This window comes from Acanthochromis polyacanthus, chromosome 22 (assembly GCF_021347895.1).
Source record: "Acanthochromis polyacanthus isolate Apoly-LR-REF ecotype Palm Island chromosome 22, KAUST_Apoly_ChrSc, whole genome shotgun sequence".
Taxonomy (NCBI): domain Eukaryota; kingdom Metazoa; phylum Chordata; class Actinopteri; family Pomacentridae; genus Acanthochromis; species Acanthochromis polyacanthus.
The window spans coordinates 16,213,904-16,240,490 of NC_067134.1; the positions used below are offsets into that span (position 1 = coordinate 16,213,904).

Here is a 26,587-nt window from a genome sequence, read left to right on the forward strand (position 1 = left end):
CTGTGTGTTTTTCAATTTGCTTTTTATATGTTACAGTGATGACGTGCTGCTATCTCTTAGTCCTTGTGTCATTTCTGACCTTCCCCGAAAATTATATCCAAATTTGTTAGTCCATTGTTGGATAATTTTGCCCACAGACAGGCAAGCAAACCAATGCCAATCGTCATATCCTGCCATTCCTTGGCGGAGTAACTCATATGTTAATCAAAAAAATAGGAAGTATATTTAGCACATGAGCACAGTTGCCATTTTGTAGTAAATACACTCTTTTTTTGTGAGGCTTCAAGTTGTTATGGATGAAATTGACTCGTTTACTTTTTTTTGTTTTTTTTTGTTTTTGTTTTAAAGTGAAAGAATGTGGAGCAGCACATCCGGGGTTAACTACGTCACCGAGACGTTCGTTGTAAACAGGAAGTGCGAAGCGAATTTGCAGCTCGTGGTGTCTTCGTTTTTAGCGGCATTTTAATGAAGAGTTAGAAACTGTAGAAACCGACTCACCGGTCCGCCGTTAGTCGACATGTGCAGCAGCTTTAACACTCCGGTTTACGGTCACGCTGGACGAGCAGAGTTCTGGGATGTTTACGAGCCGGCGGAGGACTCGTTCCTGCTGATCGACGCTCTGGAGAAAGATGCGGACAGACTGAAGCGGCTCAGGTTCACTTCAACTCTTTCTTATTAACTTCCTCTCAGCCGGACTTCACCTCTCACCTGCTGCGTTTCTTGTTAACCGTTTCCAGCCCGGAGGTGTGTGTGGAGGTGGGCAGCGGCTCTGGGGTGGTGTCCGCTTTCCTGGCATCAGTAGTTGGGCCCTCAGCTCTGTACATGTGAGTTTCTCGACCATGTTCCAGTTACGTGTGCTTCATAAAGCGTGCAAATGGATGCAGTGATTGCGTGTTTCTGTTGCAGCTGCACTGATGTGAATCCTGCAGCAGCTGGATGCACGGCAAAGACAGCCTCATGCAACGATGTTTCCCTGCAGCCCATCATCACTGACCTGGTAGGACTCTACCATTCAAAGGATTGGTGTTTCTCATTACTGAGATCTAGAAATCAGCTGCAGATATCCACAGCGAGGAGTGCTGACATCTGCACTAGTGTTTTAACTGCTACTAATTCCACTTTCAGATATCTGCAGTTTACTTCTGACTAATCATGAGTCAAGTTCAAGATATCTGTAATTCACCTTTATTCAACATATCTCATTCAAAGTTAGTTGTCGATATTTAGAATTTTAATGATGGATACTCAAACTCAATATTTATGTGGATGTTACTTTGACATGTACCACCCACTTAATATATGGTCACAAATAGGGATGTAAGTTGGAACAATCTTAACCAATATCTGGTAGCCTGATCAATCGTCAATCAATAAAACATTAGTAGCAAACATCGTGAACTCAATTGACAGCATTTAACATCCCAATGAACTTAACAGAAACCCAAGTTCCCACAATGCTCTCTACTTCCCAACACAAAGCTGCCCAAGCTCCACCTGGTGGGACTAACAGATACTGCAGCTAAACCGCAATACACGTCTTTCACCTTTTGCTTCATCAATTAACATGCTTTTAACAGGAAGTAATTGAACTCTCTAGTAGCAAATTCTCATTTAATCTAATCAGATCTGATCCATGGAGACCCCACCGCCACCAGGATGACCTAAATGCTATCAGGAGGTTTTAATGTTGTAGAGGTGAAGTTAAGCCAGCATAGCGTTAGCCTAATAGCATAGTTGCCTAAGTCATGAAGGCCAAAAAATGACTTAGGCAATTATGCTATTAGGCTAACGATAATCCCGTCTTCCTGTCCTCCCTTCAGGTTCAGTGTCTTCTGCCTCAGCTTTGTGGGAAAGTGGACGTCCTCCTCTTCAACCCTCCGTACGTGGTGACGCCTTCAGAGGAGGTGGTTTGGTTCACCTTGGTAGATTCTATAGTTATGAGGTGTGAAACTAGTCCATGTGTTCTCATTGAGCGTTTCTGCATCTCATTCAGGTCGGTGGCACTGGCATAGAAGCTTCCTGGGCTGGAGGGCATCGAGGCCGAGAGGTGACTGACAGATTCCTTCCCATTGTAGCACAGCTGCTGTCCAGTAAAGGCCTGTTTTACCTCATCACCATCGCTGAGAACGATCCAGGTTTGTTGATTTTTGTCTTTTCTCCAATGAAGGAAATCACCTGCATGAAAACGTATGTCTTTTTCTCACCAGAGGAGATCATCCGATTACTGGGTCAACGTGGCTTGAAGGGAGAATCATGTTTGTCTACAAGAGCTGGAAACGAAAGGTTGTCTGTCCTGCGCTTCCACAGGAGCCAACAAATATGAACTACAAGAACTTAATGGACAGTTTCAGGATGTTTCTTCTGCCTTGTTGGACAGAATCCTGCAAGAACAAACGATAAGCGTCTCTCGAGGAATAAAACAAACGCCACATGAAATGACTCCTTGCATTCACCCAGACCGGTTTAATAATGCAGACAGTCAGGATAATCACACTTAAGACTAACATCATTTCAATGCAAATCTATTTTCAGTTGGAATGTATTTTTCGTTCTTTTCACAAGAAGCTGAAATGTTACTATTTAACTTTATCTACGTTTACAAGCTCAAACAACATGACACTTTGTAAAAAAGGACATCTGAGGGTAGTGGAACAGTAAAAAGTTGACATTTTGACCTTAGCTGATGCTTTTAAAAACAGTAAATGTGTTTTTTACTCATCAGTCTGCTTTGTTAGTGTCTCTTTTGGATTCTAAACCCGGTTTAAGGAACCTGGTGGAGTTGAATGTGCAGTAAGGCGAGCTGGATCTGCTCTCTTTAACTCTCAGAGTTGGCCTTCCAGACGATGTGTCCGTCCTCTCCCAGCCGAACGGTGCCGCTGGCCACCAGCTCCAGAGCAGCGGGGAAAGCTCGGTGCTCGGCTTCTCTGATTCGGTCCGACAGACTCTCCTCCGTGTCGCCGCTAATCACCGGCACCGCCTCCTGCACGATGATGGCGCCTGCATCCACCTCCTCCTGAACGAGGCAACAGAAAAAACAGCAGCTTCAATCAACATTTCACCGATCTGCCTCTTTGCTTGACCTTTTCAAGTTTCTGGGATTTTTTTCCCTTTGTTACTGTCACATTTCTATTACTCCACCAAGGAACGGCAGAGTTTTGTGGCGATCAGCGTACATTACTCAAAAATGGACTAACAGTTTTGGATGAAATTTTCAAGGAAGGTCAGAAATGACATGGCAATTTAGTTAAAACGGGTGTTTCAAACTCCCCCACAGGTTTTGGGTTAAACAGCATCTTCAACTTACTGCGACAAAGTGGACTGTGCAGCCGGCGACCCGCACTCCGGCCTGCAGAGCCTGTTTCTGAGCGTTCACACCCTTGAATGACGGCAGCAGCGACGGGTGGATGTTCAGTAGTTTACCTGTGACGACAAACGCAGTCAGTCATCGTACTTGACGGTGCAAACGTAAGAACTGACGAGGTCCAAACAGCATTTTCACACCGTTCCATTTCTTGACGAAAGTCCCAGTGAGGATCCTCATGAATCCAGCCAGACAGACCATCTCCACCCCGAATTCCTCCAACACGCGGTCGATGGTGCCGTCGAACTCTGCACGGCTGCCGTACAGTTTGTGATCCACCACCTGGTTGGGAAACAACAGAGGGTTTGTGTGTTTTTCTTCCAGCGTCCTAAAAGAAGCAGTCGTTGTCACATATCCCCTCGTCACTGTGTACGCTGGTTGTGTTGAGGAACGTTCTGCAGCTAATCTCCATTACTGCCCTTACCCGTGTCTGGATGCCGGCCAGCGACGCTCTCTTCAGGCCCTGGACTCCCGGTCTGTTGGAGATGACCACCACAATCTCTGCTGAGCTGGACGGACGCTTGGCCTGCTCTATCAGGGCCTGCAGGTTGGTGCCTGGAAGAACAAGTTGGGAGAGAACTAACAATGTGGGACACATTTATTTTTGTTTTTTTGCAGAGCTTGATGAGAAGACATCGCTTAACAAGAGAAACAGCCTCTCTAAACCCCAAAGAGTTTCTGGATGTTTTCTGTTCCTGTCACACTTTTTGTCACTGAGTTCATTTTTGACTGTAATTTTAAAATCGATAGACAAAACCATGTGTAGAAATAACATGGTAGTTAGGTCCAAGTTGTGTGGTAGTTGTGCTGTAACATAATTAACTACCAGGAGTTAACATTACACAGCTCCGGTCAGAGACTTGTCAGCATTAACGAAAACACACCTGTGCCAGAGATGAGAACACCGACTCTCATCCTCTTGCATGGTGTGATGCTGTTGCCATGGCAACCAACATTTTGTTCGACCCCCGAGTCTCCCCTGGAGGCCGGTCCTGCATTCAGCAGGCTGTGTTTCAGGTTTCGGACCACCACAGGTTCTGCCCCTGCAAGAACAGACACACACAAAAAAAAAATTTTTTAGAACAGCTTAATTTTTCGTCTACCTGCTGACTTCATTCGTTCGCTCTGGGGATAATTCTGGGTGTTTGTTGTTGTGTGTTCTGTTCGGTTCACCGGGCTGCTTGTGGGCCAGCGAACCCACGATCCAGGCCTCCTCGTCGGCTTGGAGCTGCCGTAGGACCCTCTGAGCGTCCACGGGGGCCACCACCAGCACGGCCCCCAGGCCACAGTTGAAGGTTCGGGCCATCTCCTCCTCGCTCAGACCCCCTTCATGGTGGAGCCACGAAAACACAGCAGGGATGCTCCACCGCGAGGCGTCTGAGGATACAGAGTGGGAACATTCATGAGAACCATCTGAGGCTTAAATAACAAAAATCACTTCTATGTGTTGTCAAATGCCAAACCACCTTTTCAGATAGTTTCTTTCCTTTATGTTCAAGTGTTTTCATCTCACCTAAATCCACTGCCAGCTCCTGGGGCAGCACCCGGGGGATGTTCTCCAGAAGCCCCCCACCAGTGATGTGAGCGAAGGCTTTGACAGCTCCGCTCCGAAGAATCGGCAGGAGGAGGCGACTGTAGATCTTTGTTGGGGTCAGCAAAACCTCCCCTGAACGCAGAATTAAGGTGAAATGGTAGCAATCTGTGGTTAAACCAGGCGTAAACTAACCGTGACATCACCCGTTGGTTTCAACGGCGAGAAAATGAAGCCCGGATTTTGCTACTTCCTGGTCGCCGTTTTGGATTTTTTGGAGCCAGTGACGTAAAAAGCGTCATCAAACAGACTGGACCGGAGAGCAACTAGGGACAGGATTGGCTGAGAACTCTCTTATCCCGCCCACGTTTTACCGCAGAGGCTTCTGTTGCTGTCTATCAAGTATAGCCACGCCCCCTGGCTCCGCCAACTTTAACGATTTATTTAAAATTCAGTATTGATTTATTTTAAGATCGGCCACCTGATCTCTCATTTTGACCATGAAAACTAACGGGGAAAAAAATCCTGAGCTGTAGAACATCAGTCTATCAAATTTTATTTTTTCCAAAAATGAATTGGGGTCTATGGAGCAAAAGCTTTTTGGAGCCAACCCTAGCGGACGGCGGGATATCGCAAGTTTTTGACACTTCCGGGTTGACTTCAATTCTGGAGCCAGATGCTACGTCCACTATATACACAGTCTATGGGTTAAACAGCTGGAAATTACTAATAAAATGCTCTTCACTGTCTCTATTCTCAAGTTCAAATGCCCGTAAGTCGTTTTTTTTTCTTTTATGAGTATCAAATCTTTCTGATAACATCCCAAAGATATTAAGCTCATAATAAAAAAATCCTCACACTGGAGAAGCTGGAACTGGAGACGATTTGCTGTTGTTCTGGTTCATGGAAAATAAGGATTTTTCTTTGTTTGCTATTGAACTACATCCATAGTTCACATCTGATTCAGCTGACTTTCAGCAAATACAGTCCAACCTTCTATCAAATCAGATAAATTATTAATGTAAAGAGGGAAAGCTCATCTTTTTCATTGAAAAAGCAAACTGTAGTGAGTTACAAGAACATTGCATTTATACAAACTGTCATTAAAAGTTGTAGAATATTTCCTTTTATAAACCATCTGATGCAAATACTTCAAAAAGACTTTGTTGGAAATAAAATAGAAACGTGAATACAAGCTGTTACCATTGAAACTAAATTTTGTACAGTTATTTTTAATCATCCTCACTACATAAACATGGTTATGACTGTAACAGACCGTGTTTACACCATTCTGATTATACGCTGCTGCTTCTTCATTTTTTCTTTAATGTCAGTAAATTTGAATCTAATCTAATAGAAGTCTTCAGGCTCTGAATCTGTACTGAGCCACTGTAATGCTTTAACTGAATGCTAACATTTTAGAATTAGTACCAAGCACAAATATGGCTGATGGGAATATCACTTATTTAAATGCACCACATGGAAAATCAGAAAACTATTGTTTATTCAGCAGGGAACATTAAAATGTCACAGCAATCCAGTTTCCATGTATTAAACCAATTATTTCCCACCAGTAGCTGAGATGTGCATGACGACGTTTGACTCACCGACAGTCTGTCCCGTATTGCTGAAAGAAGCGGTGGAGCTGTAGCTGAGGTTCACCTTCTCCAGGACTTTGCGGACGAGGCTGAAGCCGTTGCTGTGAACCCCAGAAGAGGCCACTCCGATCAGCAGGTCCCCTTCAGCGATGTCCCCCAACCGGGGCAGCAGGGCTCCTCGTTCCACTGCTCCAACACAGAACCCGGCCAGGTCGTACTCTCCTGGAGCGTAGACGCCGGGCATTTCTGCCGTTTCTCCACCTGGACAGAGAAGGAACTATGAATAAACCATTTATCATAATTTGACTGGTTTACATCCATTCTCACATGTTGAAATGTTTTATCAGCCACAGGGACAAAAAAATTATGTCATAGTCACTCACGACTTCATTGAATACATATGCACTGGCTGAAGGTCATTAAGCGTCACAAAGACTTTGTCATGGTGCCCTTTTATGCTTCATTTCCCATTCGCTGTATGTTCGTATACGAATCAAATGGAACTCCATTCATTCCTATGAGATTCTCCGTGTGTTTGCAAAACTGCCTTTCGCCATCATGCAACAAAACATTTCACCAAACTGGCTACACATGGGCTGCACAGTGAAGTAGTGGTTAGCACTTTCGCCTTGCAGCAAGAAGATCCCTGGTTCAAATCCCGGGGTGGGCCTGGGATCTTTCTGCATGGAGTTTGCATGTTCTCCCTGTGCATGTCTGGGTTTTCTCCGGCTTCCTCCTTCAGTCCAAAAATATGCTGAGGTTAATTGGTTACTCTAAATTGTCTGTAGGTGTGAATGCGAGTGTGAGTGTTCATCTGTATATGTAGCCCTGTGACAGACTGGCGACCTGTCCAGGGTGTCCCCTGCCTTCGCCCAAGTCAGCTGTAATAGGCTCCAGCACCCCCCGCGACCCGAGTGAGGATAAAGCGGTGTATAGAGAATGGATGAATGGATAGATGGCTACACATGAGGACGAATAGCCTCCTCACTAATTTCCCTTCATGTATTTTTGCTCCTGTTTTAGTCGCAGCAATGCTCCTTGCACGCAAAAACTGATTTTCTCACAACTGCGCTCAAGTTTCTATCCATTTGAAATGAAATGCACTTCCTCGCATTGAACATCAGGGAGCGTAGTCCAGATATAAAGATTTATGGACATAAAGCAAAGCTATTTGGAAACAAGGCAGTTTTTACAACATGGAACGATTCACCTCAACTTGTTGCTACAACGGTAAACAGTTAAAGGCTCCACCTGGTGGAACAAGCAGGTACTACAGCTGCATGTACAATACTTTAAGTGTTTGTTATCGAGGAAAATGGTGTTGGCAGATACTAAACATTAAATGACTCCGATAATCGTTACCCAGCAGAGCACAGCCGGCCATCTCGCAGGCCTTTGCGACGCCGCCCACCACTGAGGCGGCTACATCGACGTCCAGCTTGCCGCAGGAAAAGTAGTCGAGGAAGAAGAGCGGCTCGGCACCCTGAGCGAGAACATCGTTCACACACATGGCCACCAGGTCCTGACCAAGACCGCCGTGCTGTCTGCAGGCCTGGGCGATCTTATGATGAAAGATGTCATTTTTAATCAAAGCAAAACTCTTGTAATCTTTAAACAGTGACAGCAAATTCCTGATTGAAAAAGTTACAGTTTAGCAGAGAGAGGATTACTATTCGTTACCTAACAAAGTCTCTTTTTTCCCCAAAAATTCAGATTAAATGAACTGACATTGCACCTTCAGCTTGGTCCCGACTCCATCCGTCCCAGACACCAGGATCGGGTCGACAAACCCTGCAGCCTTTAGGTCAAACAGCCCAGCAAAGCCTCCGAGCTCTGCATTACACCCTGATGGAACACAAAAAAACTCTTCACTCTTGCTTTCATTGATTGCTTCATTTACTCTAATTTAAATCTCTTTACACTGAAGCTGCTGAATTTATCATTACACAGACATAAAAATCACAGCATTTACATCTCCATTTACTGAAAACGCTGGAATTTGTTTCCTAATGAGAAAAAGCCTCCAGTCAGCAGCTTGAACAACAAAACACTGTTTGCTGGAACCAGGAAAATAGGATTAAAGTTTTCTCCAGGTGCTGTTCTTGTCTGACACACAAGCATCTAATCAGGATTTAGGTTTACAAGACAGGATTTCATGCTCAGGCTTTAGTTTTTGACATGAGAGTAAAGTTACCGGGGCGGGATGTTGCCTTGGCCAGAGGTTTGATCATGTCCACCAGCTGGTTACCAGCAGCGATGTCCACTCCACTGTCCTTATAGGTCAGACCTCTGTCAGAGACACAGCGGAAAAACACTCACTAAACTTACATATCATACCTGTCTACAGTTAAAGAAAAGAGGCTTTAATTTAGATTTAAGCGTCAAATTAACAGAATTATTTCCTTGAAAAGAAAAACGAGGACACATTTATGACCAAAGTGAAGTTTATTACTCTACATGACACACAGAACAGAAATAAAGTGGTGCTCAGAAGAGGACTGTTTCAGTGTTTCAGCCACATTCACACACACCTGTGCCGGTTCAGGTGAGCGCTGGCTCGGTGGCCGATGTCGCGCCGGTAAACGGCACCCGGGAAGCCGACGGCCGCCACGCCCCGATTGGCCGCCTGCAGCGCCGTCTCCAGGGACGACCGGACCGCCGTGACCGTCAGGACCCGCCCCCCGCTGGAGACCACGCCCCCTTCCTTCAGGGCGGTGCCAGCGTGGAAAACCTGCAGCCCCAAATCCTGAAGCTGTGTCAGACCTGAGGGGGACACAGACTGAGAATGAGCTGGACGTTGCACATAAAAGGAAGAAGTGGTTTCTCAAAATTCAAGATTAGAGGAATTCTAATCCTCATGAAAATGTTTCATCCAGCTTTCAAATGAGACATGAGTTGATTTTTTTTTCTGAAATACGACATGAATGAAGAACAAAAAAAACTTCAGCGTGTCAATTTTTAAGTCCTGTTTTCAGTCCAATATTACACAGGTTATAAGGGGGGTTTCAGAGGCATGTTGTGATAAAAATGTCCAGATCATAGTATTTATCTGAACCACAAACTGCAAAAACAGAGAGAAAAGTCAGATTTTCACCTTTCTGACTGCCCTTGAACAACTCAGCTGCATTTCTGTTGGAAAACCTAACCAAACCTGATCAAAAAACTCAACAAAAATTAATGTGTCATCAAAATCATTCAACAAAAATTTCACACCAACACTTCTGATCATCTTTGTCCTTCCATTAATTTCGGAAAGCGAAAGATGTTGTTTATTTGGTTAAGGCGGCTACAATTCATCACCAAGAGAAAATATGTTTAAAGACCATTTTATTAAAATCCACCTCAGATTTGAGATTTACTGAAAGTACTTCAGTGCATTATTTTCCGTTTCACAAAGCGAGAGGGAAAACCAACTTATAAATGTATCTGCAGCTTCTGACCAGGATGGACTTTGATTATAGAATATTTTACCTTTGAAAATGAAGTCCATCCTCGAGAACACTGAATTTTTAATTTTTTGAAGAGTGCAAAAGGTTATTATTTCTGTTTTTACCGTTTCTGGTTCTGATAGAAAAGAAGAACTGGACCTGTGATCGGGACTCCTTTCTGGTAGGAACCGGGGTAACCGGCGCTGGCCATCACCACTGTGACTGCAGAGCTGTCCTGGTGCCACACGGGGGCGCTGGAGGCCAGTTTACCGCTCATAGTGTTCAGGATCACCTCGTACAGGTCGCTCTGCAGCAGCGGCAGCAGCACCTGGAAAGCAGCAGCAGTGAGGAGCAGCGTTTAAACATGGAGGAGATTCAGAGAGCGGACAGGAAGTGAAACTCACCTGACACTCTGGATCTCCAAAGCGACAGTTGAACTCCAGAACTTTTGGTCCCTGTTTGGTCAGCATCAGTCCTGCGTACAGCACACCTGGACAACAAGAATAGAAAGATGTGGAAAATGAGCACCTCAGTCACAGGTTCTGAAACATTCAAAATAAAAGACAGTCAGCACTTGCCTATATAAGGGGTTCCCTCCTCCCTCATTCCGTCCACAGTCTTCTGAAGAACTGACTCTCTGATCTGCTGCAGCAGCTCCTCACTCACCTAAGCAACATTAAAGACCAACACAAGAATCAAGTTGTGTTCATTACTGAGCACTTAAAACGTTTTCCCTTGAATCTGGTACCTGTGGGGTGGGACAGTAGGCTCCCATACCGCCGGTGTTTGGGCCCTGATCACCGTCCTGGAGCCGCTTGTGATCCTGCGCTGGAGGCATCGGCGCCACCGAGTGGCCGTCACTGAAGCATAGGCACTATAAAACCAGAATAAATGATCAGTTTGGCTGAAAAATCACACTTTAAAATGGTCCTGGAGCACTTCAGTGAAAACGTTCCACTCACAGACACCTCCTCTCCCTCCAGAAGCTCCTCCACCACCACCTCCTCCCCTGCAGATCCAAACGCTCGGTCCTGCAATGCACAAACACCGCAAACTGTTGACACTGAAAAATGTAATTTCCTCCTCCAAGAGATGAATATCAGCAACTTCTGAGACTCCACCAGATATTATTCTGCTGAATAACCAGGTGACTCAGCGCCCGAGGCAGCAGAGCAGCTTTAAAGTCAGACTGTGTGAGTGAGAGAAGAACAGCGTTTAAATGCCTCTGCAGCAACTGTTTCTTCTGGGAAGATCCAGAGAGGAGAAAGAGGTTCACATGAGCGAGGTAGACTAAAGTTTAGAAAGATTAATCACTGCCAAGAAAGTAGATTTCACAGCAGGATTCATTTATGGAATAAAATGGAATGTGTGAACAAGCGGCAACCTCTGACTGAAAACTGAAGCCAAAGCTGCAGTTCCTCTGCCTGGATTTAACCTCTGGGAAGCATGAAAGGTTACAGTGATTATGTTCAGTCTACAATTTCATTTAGCAGACGCTTTTGTCCAAAGCAACGTACAACACAAGCAAGAATTCAGACATAAGGAAAAACCTGTAGTAAGTGCAAAAAGTGCTTCAAGTGTGATTGGTCAAAGGTGTTGCCATCAAGTTGCAGAAGAATTGCCCCCCCCCCCCAGAGTCGATAACAAGGCCCTGCGAGTTCATCACTATGACCCCTTTCACTTACACAGCGTCTGGAAAAAGGTTTTCATCCATCTTGGAAGTTTCGCCGTTTTTGTTCTTCAATGTTCAGTCACAGACAATTTACATTTTTTTGACATGACTTTAAAAAAAACAAAAAAACAACAGACTCGTATGTCAAAATGAAAACTTTTCAATTGATTGATTGGGACATCATTCATCATTGTACTAGCAGGAACTCTCAGTGGGCAGCTGTGTCTGAATATTCATGAAGGATGCCAGTCATTTATCTATTTTCAATAAAGTTTTGGCCACGTACTGATGGACCTTTCCCCCACTCCTTGTCAATGTTCAGCCCAAGATTAATGATTAACCAGAGAAACGTTTAATAATCTCATACCTTCATAATGTCCATCACAGCTCGACAGGCCTCGTCTTGATCTCGGGCCACTATGACTCCCTTCCCTGCTGCCAGACCGCTGGCCTTCACCACCAGAGCTGGGAAGTCGGCCCTGATGAGCCCAAAATAAAGAAGCAAACTCAAATATTTGCAGGAAGAACAAACATCTTTTCACAGACAAACAGATGCTGCGACGCCGTTACAGAGCATGAAATGTTTCTTTTGTGGACCATTTAACATTGGCAGTGCACACTGTTGTTTGGGATCCATATGGATGAAGGCTGTCAGAATATGGCAGCTGCCGTTCTGCCCAAAAATGACTTTCAGCGAGCACAAAGAACTTTCTTTTGTTGTTAGCAAAAAGTTCTGGCTGTTTATGTTGGATCTGTGTGTTTGAGGGTGCTCTCACAGGGAAGGCAGTTATTACATCTTAGATCATTAACTCATCTGAGAAACAAGACTTCAGTGAAGATCTCAGTTCTGTGTGTTTAATGGCTCTGAAAACAAAACTTTCTGTAAAAAATGAGCAGCACAGTGAAGTGTGTCTGTAGAGGTTACGCCTGGATCTACTGTACTGACGTGCGGATGTAGTTGCAGGCCTGCTCGGGGTCGGTGAAGGAGCCGTAGCGAGCCGTGGGGATGCCGTGACGCTCCAAGAAGGCCTTGGAAAAACTCTTACTGGCCTCCAGCTGAGCCGCTTTGGCTGAAGGACCAAAACACGCAACTCCGGCAGCCGTCAGGTCGTCCACGATACCTGGAAGAAATGGTGCACGTGAGCGAAGAATAAGATGTACGAGGCAGGAAAAAGGCGGAGACACTCACCTGCTGCCAGAGGAACCTCAGGTCCGACCACAACCAGCCCCACATGGTGATCCTTACAGAACTGAGCCAGGATGCTGTGGTTACTCACCGAAACCTCTGCAGGGACACAATCACAGAGGAGGCACTATTCAGCTCTAATATCCACGATAAAAGTTTGACTTACAGTTACATTTGTGATTTATTTTGGCTGTAATTGAGCTAAATAAAAATATAAACCATACAAGTTGTGAAAAATCACCATTAACATCTCAGTATTATTGTATTTAGTTGCTTACTTACAAAAAGTTCCACATACAAATGTTCCAATTATATCTAAATATTAATAGAATGTTTGTCTAAAAACATAGACATTTGTTCCAAATTATCACATGGACTTTATTCACTCACATTCCTGTGTGGCTATTTGTTCCAAAATCCTTTAAAGAAGCCCACCAACACATCAATAACATTTTGAAGTGTTCTCTGCTTCGTTGTTAAGTCCTTGTAGCTATAAAAATGTGTCTTTCTCCCAACATAATGATGCTTTTTAAGTATTTTCCTTTTATATTAACCCTTATATCCCCAAACATTACAGTTCCAGCACAAATGTAAAAACTAAATAGTAAACTGAATGACACTGTTGATATGAAATGTGCTCAAATAAAAGCACATTTCTTGAACAAATCCTCCTATTTTAACTGAACAGTTGTGGTTTGTGGCTTTCTTGGTCTTCAAAAGATAAAAAAAATGAAAACATCTCAAGTCTTTGGAGTGCTGGAGTGACAAAAAGTGAAATCTGAAATTTTAACTTGGGCTGCCAAATGATCAGATGTATATTTTGTCGAATTAAAACTGCAATAGAAGAGCCTAATAGGGAGCCTTGCTATATTCTTGTGTTACCAGAGTTGCTGATCTTGCCACAGCTGGCCGTGCCGGCGTTTCCCGGAGCCACCAGAACCTGCTGAACCTGGGGCGACTGAGCCAGTTTCCAGGCCAGAGCATGTTCCCGTCCACCGCCGCCGACCACCAGCACCCGCTCCGCCATGACACCTGAACGAGGAAAAAAAAAAAAAAACGCCTGAAACCAGCGACACACGGCAGCCAGCGCTTCCAGCTCGCCTTTTATCGTCTGTGGAGCTTAACTGCATGCAAGGACTGACCTATAACTGTGCTGTGAGGAAGCGCTGACCTTTTCTCAGGCCTGGGGTCTTATGTTATCCAACAAGGATCCAATCAACGAGAACAAAAACACGAGTCAATAATTGCATGCCTTCGTCACCAGCAGCTCATTTGCATTGAAAAGAACCATTACCGAGGCTGATATACAGTAAATTACACAGCTTCAGCCTCCCTCTCTGCATACGAGGATACCCTGTTTGTTTCTTTTGCAGTTTTATTCATTATTTGCATGTGTAACATCAAAAATATGCTAATTTTAGAGCTGCAAAGAATCCTGTCAAGACCTTTGCTATTTTTCTGTCACTATCTTAAGTGGTGGTTAGTTAATAGTTAACTTTATTTACATAGATTTTGGAAAACAATGCCCCTCGTGACACATTTGGATCAATAAAACCACATCACTGACGGAAAATCCTGAATGATTTGAGGCTTATTTCGTCCCAGATTTACAGAACTACTTCAGAAAGCAGTTTGTAAAAAGCAGCTGAAGCTAATAGACGCGTTTGGTGTGCAGGATGCTGATTTAAAAGAGGCTAAAATGAGTTTTATTTGTAGTACAAGTCAAACAATCCAGGGTCAGAGTTCAAACCATCCCAATCTGCACAGACCTGAAACCTATTACCAGAAGGGTTGAGCAACAGTCTAAAAGCTTCCTCCAACACTAACTGGGATGAGATGCAGGACAAAGAGGCGAGTGTTGCACCGTTTAGCGCACATGTTTCCAAAATTACAGACTTTGATTGAAACCACTGCACTCATGTGACTCACATGTCAGAGAAAATTAAATGCAGGAGGCAGGAGCCAAACTATGCATGGTTTTCTGCTTCCTAAAGTCTGATAACACTTTAACATTGTATGTCTTGCCCAGTGATATCCAGTTTAAAGTAATAGAGGAGGGAAAAACTGAAAATATGCACATTTAAGAAGGTGGAATCTCAAAATTGTGACTTTTCTTCCTAAATAAATGACTCAAACCAGCAATTAATTGAATATTTAACTACTAAATGATTAATCGTTGCAGCTGTACTTCTTTCAACTGACTTTAAAGTGTCATTTTTGAGCTTTTTGCATTTTCTTCTCTTATCAATAAACCCCACTGCCTTTCTGGTGAACGTAGCAGAAGCTTTTTATTTACTTTGCAGTGATTTAAAGAGGTCTCTGAAAAGCATTTAAACCGTGGATCTGCACTGAAGAACATGCATTTCTTGTGCAATTTAAAGACATTAACATGTATTTTCTCCAACAAACTAGACTGGGTTGTGTGTGCAGGCAAGTAATACAAGAGTAAGATGCATTACTTCTGCTTTTCAATTCAAATATTCACAGTTTAGTGACCTTAAAGCTCTTTTAGCGACATTAGCACGTCAAACCGTAGAGGAGGGAACAGCTAGCACGAAGGTTAACACTCACCTGTGCGTATTAGTGAATGCTGCAGGAAATAGTCGGAGCCCGGAGGAGGACAGCAGTCGGGTGTTAGCCGCAGCTCTCAGCCTGCTGACTGAACGAGTGGATACAAACTCGTGTTATCAGGGCACACACACCACGTGGATCCAATGTAACACAATGATGTACAAAGTGAAGCAAAATGTCGACAAACGCGACACAAAGTTAGCTAAAAGTGCGACGTAGCATTTAAAACGGTGGTAATTCGTTGACGTATGAGTCTTTTTCTTACCTTTATTTGAGGTATAAACTAATTTGGGTCAACTTTTTGGGGGGGATTGTTTTACTTCCTTTCGTGTAACTTTCGAGTGCATCATGGGAATTGTAGTTAAGTAGTTAATTGGCCACCAGTCATCAATTAGCCGAGTGTCTTTAAGCTAGCTGCTTTGGAGAAAAAAACTCTTTAATGTTGAATAAAATATCTTTCATTTCAAACTAGCCAAAATGAATTTCATGTACATTCAATTTATATGCAGAATATCAAATATAAAATAATTCCACTAAATTATATATTTTTTAAAAGCGCATTTGTACATACAGATACACGTTTTAAATTTCAAATTAGATAAAACGGCGATAACAATTAAAAACATTACAAAACAATTAAATATACACACAAAAAATGCATAAATTTAAAAAAAAATCACACTGGGCCGAGTTGGATAATAGATGCAAAAATAGAAATGTTATAACTTTGATGTAATATTTCCTATATTTGTCTAAAAGTACAAACATTTGTCACCACTTATTCTATTTTAACTTTCACTCTTTTTTTTTTGGCACTATTTAACCTGAGAAAAGACTAACTGAGATTGTCAACTATTCTGGTCAATACCATCCTTAAAAAACAGACAAACAGCACTCAGAAAATCATACAATAACTCAGCATTCAGCTAAAATGCACACTTTTAATTTGAAGTATGGAAAAGAGAGACTTTAAAATAACATTGCAGGCCTGACGCCACCATCCTTAACACAGCCTTTACAGCAATCATAGACAAGTCTTCTGATATAAATACATGTAGAAGTGAGCATACCTATTTGCAATATCTCTCAAATGTCAAATTACTGAGAACTGTATTGCCTTAAAATACCTGCATCACAATTTATCTCTGCTATATCAAAAATACACATTCAAGGCATATTTACTATTACTCTCCTAATTCTTCTGTTTTGGTCACCCTATGTAGAAATGAACTAATCTGATTAAGCAAGACTTTAGAATAAGTTTATGATTTCATTCAAGTCAAATTGCTAACAGCTCACTCTGTTTCTTCAGTCACTATTTTTTATAATTATCCATATTTTATTCCATAACATTTTCAGGCAAATCAGAAATGGTGGAGCAGAGATTGTTGAAATAATGTGATGATTTGAGGATGATTTTTGGAGGTCATCTGTCACACCCATAGACTCTCTGGTCACACCTGAGGCAGAGCTGGAGGAGCTGAAAAGCAGGAAGAAGGAGACAAACTGACCAATCAGAGTTGGATCATCTCCCTTCCTGTCCCTCATTCTTCCTGCTTTGCATTTCTCCGGACAGCTAGCTGCTGTGTAGCCACTTTAACCAAGCATTTCTGTGGTTGAATGCGTTTTATGATAAACGGCAAGTGAAAGGTAAGAGCTGTGATCAATCCCTGATGTGTTTTCATTGATGTTAGGTGAAAGTAAAGCTGCTCCAGCTGCATATTTGCCTCCCACTGTGTGACCTACAGCAGCTAATGGTACGCATTAGCTTGTTAGCTTAAATCTTACCTATTGTATCCGCTGTACAAACCGTTTCAATTAACCTGCCGACGTGTGCCATAACACCCGAAATGAGCTGGAGCTTCTGCTGAATCATTTGGACCAACAAGCTCTCAAGTCGAGTCGAAGATAACCGAAGAAACGCTGCTAAGTGGTACCCATGCTAACTTAGCAATGCTAGCTAAGGAACAGTGAATGGACAGCTGTGTAGTTGAAGCATGTTTGCGGCTGTGAAGCTTTTTTTAACCTTTAATCTAGATTTAAAATGGTGTTACTGTTGGACTGTTTTTTTAAAATAGTTTTGTAATTTAGGGGCATTATTATACGATAGTATAATGAATTAATGTAATGGCCAAAACTACAAAAATACATGAAAAGACATTTGTCAAAAAATGACTGCAAGTCGAAGCAATTATCCTTATGTTGGCATTATTTTTATCTGCTCTGTACACCAGAGTGGTTGTGAAAGCTTTCAAGGACCAATTTAATTTATTACTTGTCAGTGATTGCAGGTGCTATATTATGAGTTGAATGTTCTAACTGTGAAAACATGAATCCAATATCATTTATAAGGGTTATATTCTAAAAAATGATATTCCATTGGATACCAGAGATACAGAATTTCTTTATTTTATATTTAAAACTCTTATTTGCATTAGTTACAGTGTAACGAGTATATTAAACATGCATTCCATGAACATCGGAAACAATACTACATATAATACACACAAACAGCTTTAACCAGAAGTGTGAAACAACTTTTTGAAAGAAAAATCCAAGGTTGAACTTGTGCATCTTTTGCTTTCAGATATCCATTATGGCTTCTCGAGCAGGTCCGAGAGCAGCCGGCACAGATGGCAGTGATTTCCAGCACCGGGAGCGGGTTGCTGCTCACTACCAGATGAGGTTAGTTTATGTACAACACAGTGAAAAATAACAGTATCACAGAATACAGGGATGTAAATCTGCAACTCAGCCTTGATTCAGTAGTTGAAGCCCGAGTCACCTTCATCTGTTGACACACTGTTTACAAAAGAATTAAATGTTTGCTTGTGTAAAAACATTTTAAAAGGAATTTGTAGTATGTTTTTCACAAGACTTTGTGTCTGTGAGCTTAAAGAAACAAGTGAGTAGTTTTTTGAGATATTAGAGAACTGATGAGAGGAACATGTAGATCACAGCCTTAATCTTCTCTTATTCAACAAAAACATGGTACAGCCCAAACTATTTAGCGCCTGGGCAAATGCAAGAAAGAAAAAAAAAAAAAAAAAAAAGCATTTCAGTTTCATGGCACATACATTTTTGGGGAAGTATTTCTCGTGAAAGTAGGTTTTCCTGCAATATTTCAATTGTTGTTTTGAGAATTTGGCAGCTTTTACAAGTTTAAAATTCATTAGCGCAGTCAACCTTTAATGTAACTGTTCTATCATTTTGCACTCAGTGTTGCCTTGAAGTCTGAAATCCGTAAACTCAACATCGTCCATTTGCTGATCTGGGTGCTCATGGCAGCTCAGGTAAGAGCAAACCTTTAGTGTTTTTGCTGTTTTTCTCACTGCTACAAGAGTTGAGCTCCACAGTCGTCTTTTCTTCCTCAGGTGACGGTGAGTCAGCTGAGCCTGGTGTCCCACAAGGTGGTGGCCTCTCCATACCAGTGGGAGTACCCCTACCTCCTCAGCATCATCCCCACAGTCTTCAGCTTCTTGGCGCTGCCCCGCAACAACATCAGCTACCTGGTCATCTCTATGATCAGCGCCGGGCTCTTCTGCGTGGCGCCGCTCATCTACGGCGGCATGGAGATGTTCCCTGTAGCTCAGCAGCTGTATCGCCACGGCAAAGCCTACCGCTTCATCTTCGGTTTCTCTGCTGTGTCAGTCATGTACCTGGTAATCGTCATATCTGTGCAAGTACACGGCTGGCAGATCTACTACAGTAAGAAGCTACTGGACCAGTGGTTCACCAGCACACAGGACAAGAAGAAGAAATGAATGCAGCGCTTGGTTGTGGACTGTCGCCAGCAGACTTGCAGAGGCCTGTTTTTATAATTGAGTCTTTGTATTGGCTTCATTGTGTACATAAAATGTGATTGGAAATGCTGCTTATGTGTCATAATTTTGACTGAGTGTAAAGAAAAATAAAGTAGTTTAAGAGATTGAGAGTTAACAGTAGTACACTACATAGTAATGAACATCTTGTTTCACTGAAACAACCTTCATCTGCCTTGTTAGAGCAAATGTCTTTGTAGAGTTGACCGTCTAACTGACAGTGTTCTTTAAGCATGAAAGAGTTTCCCTTTGAGGATCTTCCGCACCTGCAGAAACAAGAACAGCTTTTACATCCACTGTTAAATTCAGTAGCAGCACAAAGTTGTCATTGTTTCCTTTCGCTCGGTACCTTTTCACCAAGGAGTCCTTCAGACACCAGCTGACACGGCAGCTCGTTTTCCAAGTTCCTGATCCCTGGATCGGCTCCTTTCCTCATCAGCAGCTTCACTGCTTCAGCTTGAGTCGGGTTGTTTTGCAGAGAGCTGACGATGTGCAGGGCCGTGTTTCCACTGAACGTCTGAAACACAGAATCATATATTCCATGCAGTCTGAGTACAGGTTGTAAAAATATACACGAAGTCAAATATCTTAATACTTGATGGGTAATTCCATCAAGTATCTCCACATTTTTGGAACTATTTTTGTTCAACTATGTGATACAGTATGGATAGTTGTGAAAAAGTTAGCATGATATATTTAATACTTCCTGAGATAGCTTTTCTTTTCCAAAAATTGTCTGTCCACCTATTTTTAGCACTACAAAGATAGACGTGCTCACGTTTTCAATCCGATTGGAAGATGATCATGAGAATAAATTTACCTCTAAAGTGTTGCTCACATAGTGCATGAAATTGCCATTTAATATACACTCACCAGCCACTTTATAGGTACAACTGTTGAATTGCTTGCTAACACAAAAAGCTAATCAGCCAATCACATGGCTGCAACTCAATGCATTTAGGAATGTCGATATGGTCAAGACAACCTGCTGAAGTTCAAACTGACCATCTGTATGTGGACAAAAGAGAATTTAAGTGACTTTGATTGTTGGTGTGAGACAAGCTGGTCTAAGTATTTCAGAAACTGCTGATCTGCTGGCATTTTCACACACAGCCATCTCTAGGGTTTACAGAGAATGGTCCAAAAAAAGAGAAAATCTCCAGTGAGCGGCAGTTGTGTGGATCAAAATGCCTTGTTAATGTGAGAGGTCAGAGAGGAACTGGCCACTGGTTGGAGATGATAGAAAGATAAAAGTAACTCAAGTAGCCACTGGTTGCAACTAAGGAATGCAGAATACCATCTCTGAACACACAACAGCCCTGAAGAAGACAAGCAGTAAGAAAAAATATACAGACTGTATCCCCTTTGAGCCTCACAAGTCATGTCCTTTTCCACAGTCTAAGCTGATCCATTCCAGCCCCACAGTGTTTGGAATGCCATCCCCATCATCCAAACATGAGATCCCGATTTCCCTAACTGGAATTCCGAATGAATGGCTGGCTTTATTCTTTTGGGAATCAAGAGAAGACCACACCGGGTGCCACTCCTGTCAGCTAAGAATTTGATTTGCCAATTTAAAATTTAGCCGATATTTTAAATATCTATAATTTATGATTAAAAAAACAAGCAAATCAGAGCTGGTCAAACAGAACCCCCCTTAAGATATGAGATGGAATAAAACCTGATGACATTATGACAACAAAGAAACATACCTTGACATTTACAGTCGACAGCGATATTGGCTGATCAAGGAAAATGCTCAACAGCTCCACGTTTCCCTCCTCGGAAGCCATGTGAAGACAAGTCCGTCCACTTTTCAGATCCTGCAGAAATAAACACAATAAAACATGTTTTGTCAATTTTGCTGCTTCCAACATCTTTCTAGGCGATAATAGTGTTGCAACACGTCAGCTAAGAGGGAATTAAAACCACTGTTTCTATCACAACAACTAAAAATATGTGATTTTACAATTAGTGGCATTATTTTATTGTCTATTTTGTCGATGACGTGAGGAAAGTCAAGCTGTTTACGGTACTTGTGAACCACATCTACTGAAATGCCGCCTAGGAGATGTAATAACTACCTTTGTCCCATAGGAGGCGCCCATGTGCAGCAGAATCTTAATACATTCCACCAACATCTGCCTCCTCTGCACTCTCTCCGCCACCATGTACGAACACGAATCTTCCGCTTTCCTCGTCTCTTTAACAGCGGCGTTGTGGGACAGGACGGCCGCATGAAGTGCTGTCAAACCTGCAGAAAAGCACAACATGATTACAAAATGTGTTTCACATTAGCATCACCACGTTTCCGGTTAAAGAGAACAAACTCACCATCGTAGTTGAACATTTCGACATCTACTTGCTGCCCGCCGGCTGCAAAGTGCCTCCAGATGCTCTGTGCAAATAAGGGTAAAAATAAGACAACAAAACAGGCAAGAAAATTTAACATATAGTACAGAAAAAGACATTTTATTATTCCATTTATGTTTTCCAACTCTAGGTGGTAAAACATGTAGACGAGGAGAATATATAAGGATATAAAGAGGTTTTTGACGATTGTAGAAGTTGGGGAGTAGAACCATCAGCTGACTTTCTATGGGAATACCGAGTGTGAGAATCAAGTATTCCTTGCTTCTGTTTATTTTCTTCAAACAACCCTTCACAAAACTAGTGCTAAGCTGCGTTTTAGTTGCTTTATCCTTTTGATAGATTCAGCGGGTGGTAGCGGAGTCACTATCGCCCTAACCCCATTTTGAGTGCAGTTGTTTTGTGTTGTGCTCTGTTGGGAGCAAATGTAACATGAGTCAAAGATTTTTGGCACAAAAGCATCAGATAAACTAACATAAGAGGCTGAGTGTTTCACATCAACTGTGACATTACACGGTTACAAATTAACAGCTGAGATAAGCTTCATTTCACCAACAGTAGCGGCATTGTGAGCGGGTTGTTTTGCAGACACTCAAAATGGCTCGAATACAATGACAAGTCCAATTCAGATCCTATGTTATTTACACAAGGGTTTTTGGACTCTTAAATATCCAAATTTCATATCCTTATTGTGACCTTTTGACATTTGAATGTTGCCGTCCACACAGCTCGGTGTTTCAGTTTGAAAAAAGATGGACTGGTGGACTGGATAAAGCCTGACGTCAAGCAGAAAAACTTCAAACTGAAAACTTTAAGCAAGAAAAAACCTTTGAACTGCTATTAAAATCAAAGCTTGATGTTTTGTTTAGTACATTCAAAGTGTTGGTGGATGCCTCAGGTAGAAGTTAGAGTTGGTGGACATTGGTTTGAACTTCATGAGGCTGCCTGTAGAAAAGCTTATCCTCTCCTCATTATGGGTTTGGATTACATTCATTACAGAAAATGTGATTAAATCATGTCCGTACAAAGGCTTAGTTGTGTGGAAACTTTATAAAACTGCCTGTTTAACATTTAAGTGCAAGTTAAATAGATTTTATTACATCGCCCTAAACCGTTTTGAATGTAAAGCTCCTAAAATCTATGAATTCAAGCTGTGGATTCAGGTCTGAACTAGTAGCATATAGTAAGATTAAAACACTATTAGCTGAACTCAACAGCAACAACAGTTGTCTCATTAAAAACAAACTCAAAATCCAGCAACATATTAGAAAGATTTATAAAGAACTAAGAGCAAAAACACTGAATAAAAAGCACTCAAAAGTCTGGAATGACTCTTGCAGGCAACTAAAAAAGGACTCTATTATCATATAATTTGGTGCTAAATTGATGGTAGCATTAAATTATAGCTTTGCTGTTGCATTTCCTGTCAGTCCTTACCTGAAGACTCAAGACGTGGCCCTTTTCAGCGCACACGTGTAACGGAGATCGACCCCACAGGTCTCTGGTGTTGATCTGGGCTCCGTGTGAAAGCAGGTCCTGGACGATTAGGCGGTGATCGATGGTAGCAGCGATCTGCAGAGCTGTCTGTGCACAAAGATCACAACAACTGGAGAGACTGTCCGTGTCAATTTAAAAGTACGAGTGTACACTGATGAGTGTTTGTACCTGCCCGTTGTGTTCTTTGACATCCAGGACGCCACATCCAGCCATCTTTGCAGCAAGCACATAAGCGAGAGCCCGTTTGCCTTGAGCCACCGCTATGTGAAGAAACCTGACAGTAGGAACAGAAAAGGGCCAGTTAGAGTAAATATGTTGGGGTAAAATTGATATAAATATTTCAATGTTTAGGTTTACATTGAAGTTACTAAGATTTGGATAATCCAAAGCTGAACATTTTATTTATGCATTCCCTTCATAGCTAAATATGTTAAAGTTTTACACATTCTGGCTGCATTATTTTCGTTTTTGTGTGGTTTTGATGTTACTAATAATCTGCATCATGCCATGTTATAATCCTACACTGCTCCTCTCCTCACCTGTTGAATATAACCTCAGTAATACAAGCGTCTAGATTGGAAACCAGGAGTCTAAAAGATGACTTTGTTCCTGCATACATACGTGTCACCATCTGCATCTTGAGTGTTCAGCTGCTCAGCAGAAAATCCTCCAACTTTCTGGGTTTCACGCTGAATCTGCCACTGAAATAAATTGATTTTGACTCCAGCAGTCGGAGCCGGTTGTCCCTGCAGAGCTGGATATTGCATTGGGAAGAGTGTTTGTTGTGGAGTCTTTTCAACAGTTTGAGGAGGTGCAGGAGGAAACTCGATGGTGGGATTTGGGTTTGGCGGTGCTGGAGGGTTGAACAGATGAGGACTCACGTTGCAGGTGAAAGGTTCAACTTTTGGATATATCAATTCGGGCTCCAAGTTGTTGTCTTGTGAACAGTTCCATTTCTAAAAGAGAATCAATTCAGAACTGTCAGCTTTTAGTCAACACATTAGTCAGTCTGTGCTGGTATGTGAATGTAGTCTGGCTTGTAATAAAAACACCCACATGATCTGCATATTAATCTTCACGACTTGTACTTTGCTCTCAATTTCGTATCAGTTCTTCCTCATACTGAAGGAACTCAAAGTTTGTCCCTTAACGAAGGAAAGGCCAGAACTTCCCTGTGTTGCTTTTTCTCGCGACATGTGAAGATGCCGATTGCAACATTTTCCAGGGAATCCAAACCCTATCATAAATTTGGGATTAACCGATCTTAAACTTGTCTTGTCATGTTCTTGGGCTTGTGAAAATACCTGTTCATTTGCCATCGCTTGGCGTTTCATCAGCAGAAGTTCTTTCACGGTGTTCTTGGTGGACACAGCTTGGGCGTAATCTGGCAGTTTCTGATCAGTCATCAGAAAGCCTGAAAGCACAATCAAAAAAAGGTTATCAATTAATCACTAATGGACGCCGTATTGTTGACATTAGAAACACTTAAGAACATGACTAAACACTTCCCTGAACCAACGTCATGCTTTGGTGTTTTTCCAAGTCATGTTTTTTCTAAATAAAATGTTGCATTCAGAGTGAGAAAACTTTAATTTTATATGAAACAATAAACAGAATCAGGACTTTTCCTTATGATACTATATTGAACTATACACTACCATTCAAAAGTTTGGGATCCCCCTGACAATTTCATGTTTTCCAAGAAAACTCACACTTGTATTCGTGTGCTAACATATTTACAAAAGGGTTTTCTAATCATCAATTAGCCTTTCAACACCATTACCTAACACAACGTACCATTAAAACACAGGAGTGAATGTTCCTCTGCACCCCTATGTAGATAATCCATTAGAAATCCAGCTAGAATAGTCATTAAATTACATTAACAATGTCTAGACTGTATTTCTGATTCATTTAATGTTATCTTCATTGAAAAAAGCCTTTCTTTCAAAAATAAGGACATTTCTAAGCGATCCTAAACTTTTGAACAGTAATGTATGTCTAAATATATTGGAAGCTTTGGCCAAAACAAATTCTACCACCAGTTAATAGCACAACACTATAAACACACCATTTCATTGTATTGTACTAAAACTATCATCTACTCAATATAGTTCAAGGATCAAAAGCAAAAGTCTACATTTTGTTTATGTTGGAGAGTTTTACTGTCAAAAAACTTGGCATAAAAACTTCTTTGAAAGGAATTTAGTCATGTTGTTAAGTGTTTGATGTAGAATTTAAATAACAAGAGAGACTTTCTGGTTCTCATGTGTCTCTAAAAGAATACAAGTGGAATCAAATGTTCAGAAACCAGACGGTTACATTGTCCTACTTGTAAAGGTGTTGAATGCGTCTATCATGTTACCAAAATCATGAAACTGACCTTTATAATCCTGGTTCCCAGCTGACAAAACGCTGCTTCGTCTGCCCTCGTTCCCTCTTGGATCCAGCATGTTTCACGAGTCATTAACGGACTCGCCAACTTCAAATGAAACTTGTCCGCTGCCCCACACCTGCAAAGTAAACTACCTGTCAACACAACCGTCATTAACAGGGCGGTCGCCGTAAAGAACATGTAGGACGGGCTCACCTTTCTGCTCGTCACCGCAGGATCAGAAATGAGGAACAACGACCGCACAAAATGCCCCACAACTTCCTGGTCGACAGGCTCCTCAGGTGACACTGTTGTTCATTTCCAAAGAAGAGTTTTAAACACTTCATCACTGCTAAAACTCAACCCTGAAGGGTAAATCTGGCAACATATCATCTACTCTTTTTTCCTGTGCAGATCAAGTTAAAAATGTAATTTCTAAAACAGACAGAAGCCTTTTATTTTGAAAAGCGGCGAATATTAAAAGCAATATTAAAAAAAAAAAGATGCCTATCAGTTAAAGTCTCTTGAGCTTTTTGTATTTTGAGGATCATTTGAAATGCAAATGAGCTGATTCACTCTCATCTGCAATGTAAAGTTGGAAAGACGAATGCTCAAATTAAAACGAAACTCAACATGTTTGACACCAAGTTCGCTAGAAAATCTGAACTCCTGGTTTGTTTTGCTGTCACAGACTTACAGGTTCAGTGGCTCGCTGCTGCTGGAGCTTCTGCAGGGGGAAGCCAACCGAAAGCAAGCATTGAATGATTTGAATTTGTTGTTTGAGCAAACCACTCCCTTGTTAACAGCTCGATCTGTTGGGATTTCCCCGCTAGAGAGAGGCAGGCTGGTTATACTGAGGAAATAAGTCCTTATTACATAAATAAAAAACATATACACAGGTTTGTAGGCACTTAAAAGCTTAAAAGTTACTTATGATTGGAAAGTTAATAGTGCGGGTGTGACACAACAAAACAGCTGGTGAATAAATAACTGCCTGGTTAGGTTGGTTGACTTATTTCAGGTTAAACATTCTGGAAGTAAGAGCTTATAATGTGCAGTTATATGAATAGAAATGGAAAAAGTGGTGACAGACTTCGCTTTGTTTCCTCATTTTAAACCCTGCTGTTGCTAGTTCCTCCTGTTGCCCACATTTTTCAACATCAGCACACCTGGAAGGC

The 26,587-nt window shown here is 41.9% G+C and overlaps 4 protein-coding genes across 5 annotated transcripts; 2 read left to right on the forward strand and 2 right to left on the reverse strand.

The window, feature by feature from the left end:
* The first annotated feature begins 382 nt into the window (after positions 1-382).
* On the forward strand, positions 383-2,721 carry n6amt1 (N-6 adenine-specific DNA methyltransferase 1). The gene is made up of 6 exons (XM_022210072.2): positions 383-654; positions 738-824; positions 907-997; positions 1,821-1,904; positions 1,994-2,135; positions 2,208-2,721. Exons 1-6 carry the CDS (start codon positions 518-520, stop codon positions 2,321-2,323), a joined length of 657 nt encoding a protein of 218 aa, XP_022065764.1. The 5' UTR covers positions 383-517; the 3' UTR covers positions 2,324-2,721.
* On the reverse strand, positions 2,441-17,928 carry gart (phosphoribosylglycinamide formyltransferase). 2 transcript variants are annotated; one of them, XM_051943548.1, is made up of 23 exons: positions 17,136-17,928; positions 15,348-15,435; positions 13,659-13,808; positions 12,780-12,875; positions 12,537-12,711; positions 11,958-12,069; positions 10,881-10,949; positions 10,667-10,792; positions 10,497-10,584; positions 10,323-10,408; positions 10,078-10,246; positions 9,022-9,253; positions 8,685-8,779; positions 8,226-8,335; positions 7,853-8,051; positions 6,500-6,751; positions 4,875-5,027; positions 4,535-4,738; positions 4,246-4,404; positions 3,786-3,916; positions 3,502-3,643; positions 3,305-3,420; positions 2,441-3,013 (listed from the first exon to the last, which is right to left on the reverse strand). In XM_051943548.1, the coding sequence occupies exons 3-23, from the start codon at positions 13,801-13,803 to the stop codon at positions 2,816-2,818; spliced, it is 3,057 nt and encodes a 1,018-aa protein (XP_051799508.1). In that variant the 5' UTR covers positions 13,804-13,808; positions 15,348-15,435; positions 17,136-17,928; the 3' UTR covers positions 2,441-2,815. The 2 variants fall into 2 exon arrangements, with proteins under 2 accessions (XP_051799508.1, XP_051799507.1); XM_051943547.1 differs by lacking the exon at positions 17,136-17,928 and adding an exon at positions 15,613-15,704.
* Positions 16,853-19,220, forward strand: LOC110962161 (protein jagunal homolog 1-B). The gene is made up of 4 exons (XM_022210071.2): positions 16,853-16,997; positions 17,935-18,032; positions 18,568-18,640; positions 18,722-19,220. Exons 2-4 carry the CDS (start codon positions 17,944-17,946, stop codon positions 19,109-19,111), a joined length of 552 nt encoding a protein of 183 aa, XP_022065763.1. The 5' UTR covers positions 16,853-16,997; positions 17,935-17,943; the 3' UTR covers positions 19,112-19,220.
* An 80-nt stretch (positions 19,221-19,300) lies between these two features.
* Positions 19,301-26,489, reverse strand: nfkbiz (nuclear factor of kappa light polypeptide gene enhancer in B-cells inhibitor, zeta). Its single transcript, XM_022210070.2, has 11 exons — positions 25,626-26,489; positions 25,419-25,548; positions 24,340-24,449; positions 23,657-23,991; positions 23,204-23,309; positions 22,976-23,122; positions 21,503-21,566; positions 21,253-21,422; positions 20,881-20,991; positions 19,518-19,685; positions 19,301-19,434 (listed from the first exon to the last, which is right to left on the reverse strand). The coding sequence occupies exons 2-11, from the start codon at positions 25,486-25,488 to the stop codon at positions 19,396-19,398; spliced, it is 1,320 nt and encodes a 439-aa protein (XP_022065762.2). The 5' UTR covers positions 25,489-25,548; positions 25,626-26,489; the 3' UTR covers positions 19,301-19,395.
* Between the last annotated feature and the right edge of the window lie 98 nt (positions 26,490-26,587).